Below are 16,850 nucleotides of genomic sequence, written 5' to 3'. Positions count from 1 at the left end.
TGGAGACTAGAGAGGTTCCAGAGGTGGAGTCAGCAGGACTTGGCATCAGATCAGATGTCAGGGAAGGATGAGGAAGAGGGAAGAGGGTCAAGTGACTTCTTCCCTGAGTTACTCTGCTGTTAGTAGTGTGGTATTATAGTATATTAGTAGTATACAAAAGGTAACTTTTTCTGCCCCAAGGCATGGTGCCTACCTGGCCCCATCCCTGCCCCAAAGCTATTGGCCATAAATTCCCCCCTCAGCAAGGCTCAAGGTCATGTCAGTGGCTGCAAGTGACCCAACCTCATCAGGCCTTCCCCAAGGCTACTAAGTGGAGGTGGCCTTGGCATTCTTGGATGCCCACAGGGCACCAGAACAAGCTGATCTCACAGAACTCACCTGGCATACCTAGTAGCTAAATAGCATATTTGCACCTTGGACAGTGCCCATTCATTTTTAAGGATGTTGGGTACACTTGTGTGCCCACACACCCATTCACTCTTTGCTTTTCACACATGTGCTTGTATTGGGTATGTGCTTACATATGTATGCTATAGATGTGTGCATCTATATGTGCCTCTGTACATATATGCATGTGTGTGTGTTTACACTTAGCTGTGTGTGTTGATGAATTCCTATGCTGTGAGTGAGATTTGGGGCCAACTTTTCCTCCCCTCTCCTGCAACCTCCTTCAAGGACCTCTCTGATTCGCATTGATTTAGAACCTTTCAAAGCCCTCCAGCAAAATAAAAGAGAGGGGAGAGGGAGAGAATTATTCCCCGTCAGGCCAGGAGAAAAATGACGGGCGTGAAATGGGAAATAAATGAGGGGAAAGTGGTAAGAATCCACAAAATGATCTCACTGGGAGGAAGGGAAGTGGCAAGAGAGGCCATGCCCCCCACCCCAATGCCCTGGACTCCATAGAGAGCCCAAGTGGCCATCAGAACCATGGCTCATAGTGGGGGAAGGGGGTGCCCCCACTCACTGCACCAGCGTGTAGACAGAGCCTCTCTGGGGACATATAATCGATGTGAAGGAGGGAAGGGCAAGGCATTACTGTGGGTGATGAATGGCCTGGAAGTTAGAAAATCTGGGTTCTAGCTCTATCTAGCCCCAGCTAATGATTGGCCATCTAGCCCAAAGTAAATCAATTCACTTGACTCTCTGGTCCTTACTCTTCCCATTAATAAAATGGGAAGAGTAACAGTTGTCCTTCCCATGCCCTAAATAGGCAAATGGTCAGAAGGAGACAGCAGAACAGAATTTTCCTTTTTATTTTTTCAGTTAGAGCTACAGAACACAATGAGCAAGCATGATTCTGGAGGACCCTTGCCCACAGAAAGGGAGTGTGTGGGTTCAGAGGTAGACAGAGGCAGATACCTTTTGAACATGGCCAACGTGGGAATTTATTTTACTTGATTATGCATATTTTCTACAAAGGTTTTGACCTTTTTTTCTTTTTCCCCAGTGGATAGAAGGGGGAGGGGAAGGGGAAAGGTGAAGGGAATGAGCATTTATTAAGCACCTACTGTGCACCTTGAACTGTGCTGAGTACTTTACAATTATCACTGCATTTGATCCTCACAACCACCCTGGGAAGTAGGTGATGTTATTATCCCCATCTCTGAAACAGACCGAGGTTAAGTGACTTGACCAAGGTCACACAACTAGTAAGTATCTGAGGCTGGATTTGAGCTCAGGTCTCCTTGATTCTGGGCCCAGAGTTCTGTTCATTATGCCACCTAGCTACCTCTAGGTATTTTGTTTTGTTTTGTTTGGGGGAGAGTTGTATACAGAAAATTAATTACCATATTATTATCTAAGCAATAATTATTGACCCCCTAAATAATCAGCCTTGAGCTCAAGGACACACACCATCTTCCCTGTTGTCAAGATAAGACTGGCTAACTGGCCCCCTTTTCTATAAAGGGAAAAAGACCCAGAGAGAGTAAATGACCTGCTGGTTTTCCCCACACTTGAACAGGGCAAAGCCCAGAGAAGAATCCAGAGCTTCAGTCCACAGGGACTGAGTTAGGCTACTGAGTAGGCCAGCCGTCTTCCAGTAGGGAGAGAGAGCTAGCCAGGAATGAGGGTGGTGCGGGCACAACTGGAGAAACCTCCCTTTGGCAGGAAAACAGGGTTCTTTGCAGAACTAGCTTACAGGCCTCACCTTCACCTGGCCCCCTCCTTCATTTTCCCATCTCCCCCTGTCCCTCTCCCACATCTGACTCCAGAGTTCCCAGGTTGTCCAGGACTTCAGGCAGATGGGAACTGGAGGAATTTCAGCAGCCCATCTGTCTGTTCTGGTCTGCTGGCCCCAGAGACACCTCTGCAAGGGGATTACGTTGGGGAAGGAAATAGATTCTGCTACCAATGCAGAAAAAAGTCCCATGTCAAGTAACACAAAGGAGCTGATCCCAGAGCATCCCAGAGTTAAGGATGGGGCTGTCCTGGGCTCGACCTCTGGGACTTCAGCTCTCCCAGCCCTGGAGAGGGATTGTTTTGGTCTTCTGGAGCTGCCACAGCCTCTAAAAAAATCAAGGGGTGAAGTGAAGAAGGGCGTCACTACCTGCATTGGCCCAGGGGCTGCTCCTCACTGCCTGGCCAAGATCCAGAAACCCTGGCTTCTAGAACCAGCTCTGTATGGTTCAGCCAAATTGCTTCCATTTCTGAACCTCGGTTTCCCCCAGTGGAGAGTGGGATAGCTAAATCAGCTGATAGAGGCCTTAAGGAAGAGTGTCTTATAAAAGACAAAGAAGAAATTCTGTTGATAAGTCCCTGGTGCCTAATTGAGGTAGGGGCCTCTGTGGATGGTGGGGAGAAAATGAGGGTGAGGAGGGGATGGGAACCAACCAGTCAAGGAGTAGACACCAGCAATGGTAGGTCCTGAGGGGTGAGAGTCTTGGACATTTTCCTCTTGAGGGGCACAAAGAAGGCTGAGCCACAGGAAGATGAAGGAAACCATCAGTCCCAAAGACCTCCCCTTCTCTCCTGCCTGGTTGTGGGACCAGAGAACAGAAGGAGCAGGTGGGCACAAGTTTGACTTCCTCTCCCCTCATTCCTCCATGTCGTCACTTCTCTCCTCCAGTTTCTGGCCTGAACCTCGGGACCCAAGTCTCCCACACACACAGTCCCTACCCCTCCACCCCCTAGAGTGTCATCCCACTGCTGCCTTTTGACATCACAATTGGTGGCTGTGGACACAATTGTTGTGTCACTGATATGAAATTAAATCCAGTCTGTGGGAAAGCCAGGGAAAACCCAAAGCATCAAAGGGCTGATTCTTATGCAAGTGGACCTGCTGATAGAGTGTCCCCCCAGAGGAAGAGAAAAGGTGGCTGTGACTAGAGGGACAAGCTCCAGAGTGAAATAAACATCTAGAAAATGTCCTGTGACCATCAGTACACCTGGGCTCCAGCCCCTCAATTGAACAAGAATTGTAGCATCCTAGATTTAGAGCTAGAGGATACTGCCTTGTCCAACCCCCTCATTTTACAGATGAGGAAACTGAGGCTCACAGAGGTTAAGTGACCTTTCCAAGGTCACACAGGTAGGAAATGTGACAGGATTTGAACCCAGTTCCTCTAACTCTAGAGCCAAGATTTTTTCCACTGGACCACACTTTCTTGTATTAAGACCCAGTAGTGAGACCTTTTTTCAGATACACTGAGCAGGAGGCAGTTTTTGAGACAGACTGTGTAAGACATAAATAAATTGTTGCTTCCTGAGGACCACAGAATAGGTTCTTCCTTCATCGTCCCCCAGGTTCTATCAGTCTGCCCACGTCCAGGTGGCTCAAGCCACCTCCTGCTGGCTCCTTTTTAAGAGCCGATTATTAAATGTTCATTCTGAGCACTTACACCTCAGATATTGTAAAATGCTACAAGTCGGTTTCTTGTTTTGTTGATTGTCTAGAGTGCTAAAGAAAATGATAAAGTATTAACAGTGCGGATTGAACTGAAAAGTTTGATGAGTTTGGGGAGAGTCAGTTGTTAACTGTCCATTGTAAACATCTACACCTCAGAAGTTGGAAAGCATGACAAGTCAGGATTGATTTCTTGTTTTATTGATCTCTAGACTTAAGAAAAGGATGAAGAAAATATTAACAGAGCAGATTACCTGAAAATTTCGTCCTATTTTTGGAGATTCAGTTGTTAAGCCAGCCTATATCCTTCTTCCCTCCTTATAGAACCCTTATAATCCAACACAGTTGACCCTGAAAAGATTCTAATTTCTCTCTTTCTGAAGCCAAGGTCTGTGGAGTCTAGTGTAGATGAAGCCAAAGCTCACAAATGTCTTCACTCATCCATCAAAAATGTAGTAATAATTTAGTAGTACATACAGAGGTCAAGGGAGAAAGGAGATGCAAAGTCTACATAAGACATAGCCCCCGCCCTCTTGGAGCTTATACTCTAGCAGGGTAAGAAAATGCAAACACTAGATTCATTGGGGAAAAAATCTGGACGCTTGTGTCAAGAGAAAAGCACCAGTCCCTGAACTTTGGCCAAAGCAGAGCCCCTGGGCTCCCAGCTTCCTAAGGCCCTGCCCTTACATGCTCTCCCAGCTCATGAGATGCTCATCACACAGCCCCCTCCTAATGCATAATCCAAAATGCCACTGGCTTTGTTGCCCCATTTGTAGGATCATGGAGTTTGGAACAGGAAGACCCCTTACATGTCACATAGTCCAGTCCCCAGATGTGAGAGAACTAAGACCCAGAAGAAAGGCAGTGACCCACCCAAGGTCATGCAGATAACAAGTGGAAGAAGCAGGGTACTAACATGACTCCATGTCCTCTCTCCTTTCCATTCTGCATCTTCAAACTGGCCTATATCTCTAATACCACAGGGGCAGAGAGGTGCTGACCCAGCACCTTGTAGTCTCCTTGTCTCAGTCCCTAGCACTTCTGACCCAATGAAGCCCCTTCTGGTGCTGGGATAGAGAGAAGGCTTGGCAGAATGTGAAAGGGGTCAGGCCTTTGCCCCTGTGATACAATGCCATGGAAGCAGCCTAATGAATTCCCAACCCCAGACCACCTCTCTCTTATCCAGTATGTGGGCATCACGATCCTCACCTCCTCTCCTAGGTGGTGGCTGTGGATCCGGACCTGGCCGAGAACGGTACTCTGGTGTACAGCATTTACCCTCCCAACAAGTTCTACAGTATCAACGGCACCACGGGCAAGATCAGAACTACCAATGTCATGCTGGACCGCGAGAACCCCGACCCTGAGGAGGCAGAACTCATGCGCAAAATCATCGTCTCCGTCACCGACTGTAAGGAGTGGCGCTCACCCTCCTCCCCCCACAGCCTGCCCCACTCCCCAAAGCTGCCATTGCACCTTGGCCAGTCCCAGGCATGGGATGTCCCACATTGACGGAGTCCCAGGCTCCTTACCTTGTCTGTCATTGGAGTAGATGGGAACCCTGTTGGGGTCTCCCCTTCTAGCTTCTTCTAGTCCTTTCACCCAGGTGACCCCTGGACATAGCTGGAGAGGCATTCAGGGAGGAGGGGATGGGCCTGGAGCCTTATCCCTGCACTGGCTTATCAAGGAGCCACCTTTGACATCCCTCCTCAAGGAACCATTGGAAGATGTGGAGGAAGGGAAGGGAACTAGCATTTATTAAGTGCCTACTGTGTACCATAAAAAGAGCTAGCACTTTGCAAATATTACCTCATTTGATCCTCACAACCACACTGAGAGGTAAATGCTGTTGTTATTCCCATTTTACAGCAGAGGAAACTGAAATAAACAGAGATTAGGTGACTTACCTAGGGTCACACAGCTAGTGAGAGTCGGAGGCCAGATTTGAATTCAAGTCTTCTTGATTCCAGTCCCAGCACTCTATATCCACTGTGTCACCAGCTGCTTCTAAATGGTTACTTTCTTTCTCCTTCTCTTTCTCCTTTCTATCTCTCCCTCCTTTCTTGACTCTCTTTAGGCGGCAGGCCCCCACTGAGAGCCACCAGCAGTGCCACAGTCTTTGTAAACCTATTGGACCTGAATGACAATGACCCCACCTTCCAGAACCTGCCTGCCATCGCCGAGGTGCTGGAAGGCACCCTCGCGGGGACCTCTGTCTACCACGTGAGTCTCCCATCCAGAGGAAGAGCCTGGGTTCCCAGAACATGCTTCCTCTAATGCTCTCTCCCTCTCTCACCCTGTCATGTGTGATCAATCTGTCCCCCACCCCCAAGCATTGATTGACATTCTGCTCTTCAGCCCCATGCTAGATACATGTGAGGCACAGCCTCCATCCTCCCAGGGCCCACACTCAAGACTTGAAGCATCAGGAAAAAAATACAAGAAGTGCTTAAGATTGCTGTTTTAGGTATGGCTTAGCCTGTATGGCCTCTAAGACCACTGATCCTCAGGGAGCTGTCAGTCCGATGGGAGAGAAGCAAAATGAATAGATAAGGGCCAAGCTCAGTTAGCTGAAATGTGCAGAGAATGTGGGTGAACTAAAGATACTGGATCTCTTGGCATTCACCAAAAACACTTGCTTCAGTACAAGTGGGTACAAATCCTCCCCAAATGCCCTCTCTTCCCCTTCAATATTCAGAAAAAAACATATTTTAGTCCCAATCTGTCTCATGGAAAGGCTGGAAAGGGTGCTGCCCTAGACTGGACATGAGGGCCTTGGGGACAGCCAGGGGCTGCCAGAGATGAGGCAGAGGCAGCTGCGGAACAGAGCCTGGATGGTGCATTTGTGTATCCTTGAACACTGGGCCCTGGACATTCAGAAGGGGACACAGATAAGCAGGGCAGTGTTTAAACTGCTGGGTTTACATTTAATATATACTTTAAAAAATAATATCCAGCACTTTATATGTTATTTTATTTTATCCTCAAATTAATCCTGGGAGGTGGGTGGTATTATTCTCCCCATTTCACAGATGAGGAAACTGAGCCTTCATGGCTAGTAAATATCTCAGGCAAGAGTCATATTCAGGTCTTCCTGATTCCAAGTCCAACAGTCTATCTACTGCATGACATAGAGAGAGAGACAGAGAGAGAGAGAGAAAGAGAGGAAGGAAGGAAGGAAGGAAGGAAGGAAGGAAGGAAGGAAGGAAGGAAGGAAGGAAGGAAGGAAGGAAGGAAGGAAGGAAGGGAAGGAGGGAGGGAGGGAGGAAGGGAAAGAAAGAGAAAGAGAGAAAAGAAAAGAAAAAACTGTATGTAATAGAGATTTATGATTTCATATATAAACCTCTTTTTATTTACTCCTTTAGATATGGAAATGTTCATGTTTGTTGATGTTTATCAAGTTCATAATTACAATTAAAAGGAACAAATGTTGTTTAAAATTTTTTCTAAAAAAGAAAGAAAGGAAAATTGCCTTCCCCTGCCCCATGTTATAGACCAGCTGAGACTTTGGGGCTTCAGAGTAATATTTGCAATTTGACTTACTTCATTTAAAAACATCTAGTATTTCATTGAGGTGGTTCTCCCTCCACCAACACAGATTGCGATCCTTAATAGAAGTCTTTGGCCAAAAGACTCATTACTTGATCATGAGCATCCCTCCACTTAGCTAAGCAGTTCTCCAGATAAGTCTGCCCCAAGGCCATAGTCCAAGCATTACCAGCGCAGTAGAAGCCTATGTTCAGTGGCTGACTTAGTCTCTGAGAATCCACACAGGGTCCCTCCCACTCCCCACAGTGAAGGCATCAGATTCTAGTGAAGATACAACTTTTTCAGACTTAGCCACACTGGATGCCTAGCTGCTCCCTAAACTCAGCATTTCTCTTCCATCTCTGTCCCCAACTTCTGTGCCCCTTTCCTGGAGTAAACTCCTCTCCCTTTAGGTTCCTTATCTGCCTTTAGGTTCCATCCAGGAATCACCTTCCATGTGACACCCCCCAAATTTCTCCCCTGCTCCATCACCACTACCAAGTTGAGGTGCTTTCTCTCCCTCCTCAAGGCACTATGCCTTGCACAGAATGATAAACATTGCTTGAATCTACTCAAATTGAATCGCATCACAAAATAGGTACCTTGGAGAGAGGATATGTGTGGCCTCAAAATGTGCATTTGTGAAAAAAAAAAATGCTACATATTGCCCATTTTATTTATGTTGCATGTTGGGTCTACCTCTCTCTAATCCCTTCTCTATTAACAGGCAGTCCCCAGCCCCAAGTCAGTGATGTTTGCAAACAAGAAAACCCTGGAGAGAATGGATCTGGGAATTAAATGACAATACTTCTTTCTTTCCTGCTGGAGTTAGTTTCTTGACTAGAGTTGGGTCTGAATCAGGAAATACTAAGAGCTAAGAGTCAAGGTTGGGAAGGAACCAAAAGGCTTCATTTGAGTATAGATACAGTAGCCAGAAAATCCAGAGGAAGCATCAGTGATCTCTGGGTGGCAGAGGCTCTGATCCTGGGGGCCATGCTCTTAACATTGATGTCCAACTGATCTTGCCAGGTGGTGGCCATCGACCTGGATGAAGGCTTGAATGGGCTGGTGACATACCGCATGCAGGTGGGCATGCCCCGAATGGACTTTGTCATCAACAGCAGCAGCGGCGTGGTGACTACCACCGCAGAACTGGATCGAGAACGCATCGCAGAGTACTACCTTCGGGTGGTGGCTAGTGATGCCGGAACTCCCACAAAGAGTTCCACCAGCACGCTCACCATCCGAGGTGAGTCAAGACAACACTGTCAGTCCAGATTGGAAAGGGGTCAAGAGAGCAGGCATTTGGAGCAAGTGGCAAGCCTTTCCCAGGATCCTTTTGGACTCATCTCTGGGAGCCCTAATCCACTGTCAGAATCTCTAAGGCTTTAGATCAATGCAATTTGACTTACTTCTGAGATTTCTGAGATAGCCTCAATCAGGAAAAGCAATGCCGACCCATGACTAGAGAGAGCTGGCCAACAAGTCCAGAAGACTAGGGCTCAAAATCCTTCCTCTGTCCCCTACACACTCAGACTGTGTAGCTCCCATCCCTGGGAAAAGGCAAATAGAGATCTTTCCCTCTCTTGAGCCACTAGGTACATCGTTCATGGTCCCTCAAGACTCAAGAGAAGCCTCACTAGTTAGCTGCTAAGCCCCAAGTCCATCCTGCCTCTCTCTTGGATCTGCCTACCCCCTAGGAGCCTGACATCATGGGAATTTGCTTGGTTATCCAACCTAGAATATGTATACCCCTACAAAGTAGAAAATTTTATGAAAATGTGCAGGGAATATTTGGTAAATATTACCATTTGATAAAATTTGGGGGGAAAATAATACTAGTCTATTAAAATAATTTAATCCATATTAGTTCTTATGAGTATATGCATGGCAAACTCTAGAATTTATTTCTTTTCATTCTGAATAGTTGTTCTGAGGAAAGTTCACTGAATGCCAAGGTGTATAGGGGGTGAAAAGGAGTAGGGATCCTTGGTCTACCCAATGGAGCTTGCCCCACCCTGCCCAGACACCAGCAAGGGAATTGAATGAGGAAACAATGTCCTAGGGCCTAAGAACAGTCACTGGGGAAGTTTTATTGTATCTCCCTCCCTTTTATCTGTGACATCTGTGCCTTTTATTGGTGAGTTAAGAGGATCCCCAAGACCCTTTCTAGTTCAAAGGAAAAGCTCTTGAAAAGGGACTTGGGGAGTTAATGGATGGCAGAGTCATACTGGGTTCTTAAAGATGCTTTGCAGATAATTTTTAACTCAAGGAAAATAAAAACTAGGCCTTCCTACTACAGATCCTTCAGTGGCCCACAGAGAGGGCCCCAGTCTTGTTGACAATGAGAGGGATAACTCTGATGTTATCATATTAATTAGAACTCAGTTGCCACTTAGCTGTGGAACCTTGGGTATATCACCCAACCACTCTGTGTCTTAGGATTGTCTTTGGTAAAATGAGTATCCTATGACCTTCTTCTCATGTTGAATCAGGGTCCAGCATCCTTCAGCACCCCTACATCCCCCATCACTATCTAGCTGGGCCTCCGGGAGCATTGGGTCAGCTAACACCAGTGAAGCAACCAATTCAAGTCCTCATCATCTGGCCCAATGCCAATGAACTGTTCAGCCAGACAGTGATATTGGTAGGAAAAGGGACTGGTGTTAGTCTTCCCCTCTATTTCTGTGTTCCCTGTGACTATTTCTGAGGCCTCGTTAGTACAAAATTCCTGTAGAAAGCTATGCTATAAAACCAACCCCTGTCTTCCCTCTGTCTTCTCTCCAGTACTGGACGTGAATGACGAGACCCCCACCTTCTTCCCAGCCATGTACAACGTCTCCCTCCTGGAGGACATACCGCGGGATTTCCGAGTGGTCTGGCTGAACTGCACCGACAATGACGTGGGACTCAATGCCGAGCTCAGCTACTTTATCACAGGTTCTGGCTCTCTCCTCTCACTGACTCCTCTGCCCTACACCCGTCCCCTCCTGAGCCCTTTGGTCCCTCTCCTCTTTTGAGTGGGGATGCCAACCCCTGCCCTTTGAGGGACTAGATCATGTCTAGAGAGTGTGCAAGGGGCTAAAACTTACATCAGGAGCATCTCTCTTTGGATTTTGTAACTTTTTGTTGTTTTGTTTGGAATTTACATGTGGGCACATATACACATGCATTATACATGCACACATATATGCACATATATTATGTGTGCACTCAAATATGTGTGTGCATATATACATCTATATACTTATGTACCAATACATGTGTGTACATGCATGATACGTGTCACATATAAGTTTGGTGTGATGGCGGTTACATGCATATGTATTTATCACATATAACCTACCTGCTCGTAGCTACAGATAGAAATACAGATTTCAGTCTCTCCTAGTGCTTTCCAATGGAGTCACCCTCACCCGATTGACTCACAACTCCCTGGCCTGGAGCTGATTCCTTTTGGGCTCTTTCAGAACCTGCTTGGGCAGGGAGGGCTTCTGAGATAGCCCCAATCAGAAGCAGTGCCAACCCATGACTAGAGAGAGCTGGCCAACAAGTCCAGAAGACTAGGGCTCAAAATCCTTCCTCTGGCTCCCACACACTCTGACTGTGTGACCCTGGGCGACTTACTGAACTCCTTGGTGCTCTAGGCAATTCTAAGTCCTTTAAGGTGCAAAGAAAGTCCTGACTTTCTTTAATGAAGGGAGTTCGCAGAGCCCTGCAGCCCACTCTACTCAAAGCACAGTCCCTAGCTCACATAGGGTGTTTAGCAAACCGGAAAGCACTAAACCAGAGCTACTTAAAAACAGGTTAGGATCTGGGGCAGCTAGGTGGCACAAGTGAATAGAGCACCAGCCCTGGGGTCACGAGGACCTGAGTTCAAATCCGGCCTCAAACACTTGACACAAAACTAGCCATGTGACCTTGGGCGAGTCATTTAACCCCAATTACCCTACCTTCCCCCTCCAAAAAGAAAAAAAAAAAACAGGCTAGAGTCATGGACACTTTGGGCAGTGTCTGGTAAAGTCTATGGACCCTTTCCCTGAACCATGTCATAAATGCATAAAATAAAACATATAGAGTGACAAAGGAAAACAATTATATTAAAATACAGTTATCGAAATATTTTTTAAGAACCTCTTATTCCTCTTCTCCTCCACCACTACTACTGCTGCTGCTGCTACTGCTTCTCCTCCTCCTCCCCCTCTTTCTCCTCCTCCCCTCCTTCCCCCCTTCCTCCCCCCCCCCCTCTTCCCCCTCCTCCTCTCCCTCCTCCTCCTCTTTCTTCTCCTCCTCTTCCCCCTCTTTCTCCCCCTCCTCCCCCTCCTCCCCTTTCTCTTCCTTCTCCTCCTCCTCCTCCTCTGTTGCCTAGATTCAGTATCAGCATGACAAAAAGGCAAGAGAGTGACTCATGAGGTAATGATTATTTCTCCAGCACCTACTATGTGTCAAACACTGCGCTGAGCACTGGGGATAAATTCCCAAACCAAACAGCCCTGCTCCCACTCTCTTGGGGAAAACAGCAGACACCCCAATGACCATATACAAAATCTATACAAAGTGAATAGGAGTCAACTTCAAGGGCAGGAGGGGCACCGGCAGCTGGGGGAAGGAGGGAAGCCAGGGGCTCCAGGGGGTTGAGGTGGCCAGAGTATGCACTCTAGGCTTTGGGGACAGACAGCCTGTGCAAAGAAAGACACAGACGTGGGAGATCCAGCCTTATGCATGAGGAAAGGCAAAGAGGTCAGTTTGACCAGTCTAGAGAGTGCATGAAGGGATGTCATGTCTGATAAAGCTGGGAAAGCAGGCTGGAGCCAGGCTGTGGAGGATTTTTTGTACCATAAGGAGTTTGAATTGGTCACTTGGTTTGGGTGGCTTGGGGAGGCTGGATTAGAGTGGGGAGAACCCAGTGGCAGGGTGGCCAATTAGCAGGCTATTGTAATAGGCTGGGGAGAGGGGCCAAGTGCAGCTTGTGAGGAGAGAGAAGGGGATGGTTACCACAGATTCTTCAGAGGCAGGATCCAACAGTATCTGAGTCCATAAAACCAGTGGTTGCTGTCTGAATTGATGGAAACGTTATCATGTTTATCACATGTCTGAATGACACAACGCCAGGAGGGGTGGCTGACACATTGGCCGACAGAATTGGGATCCAAAATGAGGACAGAATTAGGAGCCAAAAAGATCTCAACAGAATAGAATGATGGGCCTCTTCTAAATAAGATGAGATTTAATAGGGATAAAGATAGGACATATTTGGGCTCAAAAAGTCACCCTTCACAAATTCAGAATGGGGAAGATCTAGCTAGACAACAGTTTAGGTGAGAAGGGCCCCAGAGGGGTTTAGTGGAGTGTAACTCAATGTGAGTCAATAGGTTGACATGGCAACTCAAAAAGCTAATAACCCATTTTGTACTGCATTGAGAAAGGAATAATGTTCCCAGTGGGAGACGTGATGGTCCCACTGTCCTCTGCCCCAGTTAGAGCACACCCAGGCAAGTCTGATCAATTGTAGGCACCATACTTTCAGAAGGACAGAGGAGGGCAACCATGATGGTGAGGAGCCTCCAGGTCAGACCCTAGGACTGACTGAAGGAGTTGGGGATGTTTAGTCCGGGAAAGAGATTTGGGGAGATCCATTAACTGTCTTCAACTGTCTGAATGGATGTTACATAGAACACAGAGTAAACAAGTTCTGCTTGACCCAAGAGGAAAGAAGAGGCCCAGAGACCAGAAAGTGGAAAGTTGACTCCAGCTCAGTAAAAGGAGAACCTTCATAACAATTAATATTCTCCCAAAGTGAAATAGACTGCCTTAGAAGGTGGCGGAATTTCCCCTCCCAAGAGGTCTTCAAGCAAAGGTTAAAGGACTACTTGTGAGAAACTGGGCTTCACAAAATGGCGTCCACACCTCAGAGTCTTTGTGATCTATGGAAGGTCCTTGACAAATTCTTACTCATCTGTAAAGGTCCCACTGAGCCCTGCCTTACCATAATGTTTCCCACCATTTTTTGAGTCTGTGAATGTACTAGTCCACACAGGGGCAGGAGTATTAAATCCATCCCCCACTTTCAGCCTTGCCCAGTCCATCTACCTTTACACTTATCTAGTCATTTATGCATCCCCTGTGTCCCTCATGCATCTGCCTACCTTCCTGACTCCTCCGCACTACAATCACCACCTGTTCTACCTTCCACCTCACTTCCCCCAACTCACAGATTGGCAGAGAATAAGGAGCTATAGAACGTCAGGGCGCTTAGGGCCAGCCCTCAATAAAATTGCCAAGCTTGCCTTCACTTCCCCCAGCCTCTCTTTCCTGCAGCCTTCTCCCATTACAAGGTATGATGCATCTACCCTCCTTTCCAAGTGCCCCCCACCTTGTGTACTGTTCTCTCCCCTTCGATAAAACTTGTCCCCAGAAAGTTACAGGTCTGCACCCATTCATTTCAATTTAATTCAACAAGCATTTATGGTAAGCCATGCCTGGGTTCTAGCCCGATTCTCATCCATGCAATGGCCAGTTGGAGCAAACTCCAGCTCCAACGGTTCATGAATCTAGGTCTCGATGATGCCCCCAAAGTGTCCCAGTGCTCATTAGGAGGAGCAGAGGCATTACTGACTCTGTAAAATCTCTTCTAGCCCTCGGGTTGTATCGTACCAGGACCCGGTGAAAAAAAGTCTGATTGACGTGGTAAAACTTGTGCTTTGGCGCCCTCTGCTGCCCAGAATCCAGCACACCACCTGCCCCTTGATCAGGTCTTAACTCCCACTGGAAGGGACCAGACCTTGAAGATCATTCTCTTCCAATCCCCTCATTTTTACAGAGGAGGAAATTGAGGCCCCAAGAATGGAAAGAAAGGGCCACTGATCACATAGGCAGTAAGTAGCAGAGTCACTGTGGAGAGCAAAGAGCCAGAGGATGAATAGTGGAGGCCAGATCCATCCCTGAGGCCATTTCCTCAAATGCTTAGTGGTAGTTTGTTGAGGGGTTTTCTCTTTGCCAAAGAGGACTCTGCTGTCTCTGGGGACCCCTTCTGCTCCTCATTCCTGAGCTCTCCTCTCCAGAACTTAGATCACACCCCTTTCCCACCTACCCCCATTCAAACCTGCTACTCAATCCTGAATTTCAACAGCATTTAAAATGGTTTTGATTAAGCAATTTGGGCTTATGAATCATCAGGCAATGGAGGGGTGCTGGAGAAGGACTTGGAAGATCTTGCAATTGTAAAGTCATACTGGGCTGCTTTCCTTTTCTCAGTCATGGTGGTCATTCACAGTCAACAGCCCCCCAGCCTGGAATGCATTCCAGCCACATTTAAGCTGTTGAAATTCTAATTTTTCTAGGCCTATTTCAGGCATATTAATAAATACTAGTTGGCTGACTGATGCTCCAACCTTCTCCATAAATCTTTTCTTGCCCCACCCACCCTCCAGCTAGAAATAATTCCTTCCTCTCCAAGTCACTCAAACTTGGCCCTTTTCCCTCTCTTATTTACTCATCACATTTTGCCTTGTAACAGCCATTTGTTCCCTTGTTGTATTTCCCTATTTGATAGTCAGCTCTTTGAGGGCAAATACTATGTTGTTTTCATCTTTGTTATCTCCATAATGCCCTTTCTGTTGTTTTTTGGTTATTTCATGACTTCATTTGGGGTTTTGTTGGCAAAGACACTGGAATAGTTTGCCATTTCCTTCTCTAGCTCATTTTGCAGATGAGGAAACTGAGGCAAACAGATTTAAATGACTTGCCCTGAGGTCAGATTTGAACTCAGGTCCTCCTGACTCCAGGACCAACATTCTATCCTCTGTGCCACCTAGCTGCCCAGGTACTGCTCCCTACCTGTTTTTGGTACTCAATAAATTTTTGTTGTTAAATTGAATTAATGTGAAGCCTTGGGTTTTAGTTCTGCTTTAACCATAAAATTCCATGCTAACCATTTCAACTTTTTCAAGGTAAAAATGAGGAAATTGGACTTGACCATTTCTAAGGAACCTTCCAGTCCTAAAATCATGTTATACCTTCTACAGTTTCCTCCATCACTAATGTTGTATGTTCTGAGTTTAAAAGTTTTTCATCTCTAATAATCTATTATTCTAATATCTCAGCCACAATACAAAGCTCAGGAATCCTATGGGTCTCTCTTAACTTCTGGATACAATGCACACTTGTTAGCTTGACCCTTTACACTCTCTCTCTAGCCTATTTTTCCAGACTTCTTTCACATTGCTCTCCATTCACCACATGCCCCAACCAAACAGGTCCACTTACTCTTCCCTGAACTCAGCACTGCATCTCCCACTTTGGGAGAGACTGTCCCCCAATCCTGGAAGGTTCCCTTCCTCATCTCAGACTCTTAGAACCCTTAGCGTTCTTCAAGGCTCAGCTCAGGCCCAAGGGGAGCCTTTCCAGATCCTCCCCGGTATTTGGGCTCTCTTCACTCAAATTACCTTATATTGATTTATCTTTGTGAATGTTGTATCCCCAAAATAGATTGTAAGCTCCCTGAGGACAGAGGCCATTTTTCCTCCTGTCTTTGTATCCCTAGCACCCAGTGTAACACAGGGCACTAGCTGACAATAAATGTTTTTCTACCACATTCATTGAAACTTGGGCTCACCCCCAGTTGTGCATCTAACCCAACCATGCGAGCCACTTTATGAATGAGCTCTACTCAAGGCTTAACCTACAACTGACAGAATGAATGTAGCCTTTCTTCATATTCCCAAGTGTTTTCACAGGCATCATCTCAGACACTCTACAACCCACTCTGACAGTGAGCCTGTGCCAAGGCCCCAGTCAGATCTGGGGCCACATATCCCTCTCATGCTTATTTTCCATAGAGCATAGGTTATTGACTTTGAGTCCATGGATAGATTGAGTGGGGGAAAGAAAGAAGAAGGTGCACCTTGATTTTCACTAACCTTTGGTTTCCTTTGTAATCCTCTGAATTTTATTTTATTCATTTAAAACACGATTCTGAAATGGAGTTCATAGGCTTAGAACCAGACTGCTCAAGGGTTTCAGGACACAAAAAAATGACAAAGAATGCCTACCCTAGAGAAAGGGTTTCTCTCTTGGGGATCCATAGCCTTTGGTGGGCTCTTTTCTGGTCTATCTCTAAAGAGCTTCATCATCTTCTACCTGCAGGAGGAAACATCGATGGCAAATTCAGGATTGGCTATCGAGATGGCGTGGTCAGGACGGTGGTGAACTTGGATAGAGAGACCACAGCGGCATACACCCTGATCGTGGAGGCTATTGGTATGCATCTCCCATCCCTCTCAAATAACTCAGGCAGGAAAACTCATTTCAGCTTTTCCTTTCTCATAGGGTGCAATCAACATGGGACATCTTTCCCCAAGGCTAAGTCTTGGGACCTCTGTTGTACCCTCCCCTGCCACTGCCCAGAATCCTGCCTGTCCTCGCCTTGCCTTTGGATGGATGGATGGATGGATGGATGGATGGATGGATGGATGGATGG

The 16,850-nt window shown here is 46.7% G+C and overlaps 1 protein-coding gene across 1 annotated transcript in view; it reads left to right on the top strand.

The window, feature by feature from the left end:
- Positions 1-16,850, top strand: part of CDH23 (cadherin related 23) — a 620,897-nt gene that overhangs the window by 452,608 nt on the left and 151,439 nt on the right. The window contains exons 22-26 of the mRNA XM_069071099.1: positions 5,066-5,255; positions 5,922-6,067; positions 8,402-8,621; positions 10,160-10,312; positions 16,517-16,630. Of these exons, the coding sequence (XP_068927200.1) occupies positions 5,066-5,255; positions 5,922-6,067; positions 8,402-8,621; positions 10,160-10,312; positions 16,517-16,630 (823 nt within the window). The remainder of the gene's footprint in view (positions 1-5,065; positions 5,256-5,921; positions 6,068-8,401; positions 8,622-10,159; positions 10,313-16,516; positions 16,631-16,850) is intronic.

This window comes from Petaurus breviceps, unplaced genomic scaffold (assembly GCF_028583685.1).
Source record: "Petaurus breviceps papuanus isolate PSGF00001 unplaced genomic scaffold, PetGlider_PUasm1.0 90825, whole genome shotgun sequence".
NCBI classification, from domain to species: domain Eukaryota; kingdom Metazoa; phylum Chordata; class Mammalia; order Diprotodontia; family Petauridae; genus Petaurus; species Petaurus breviceps.
Note: the sequence above shows the minus strand (reverse complement) of the source record. Positions and strands in the feature narration are given on the sequence as shown.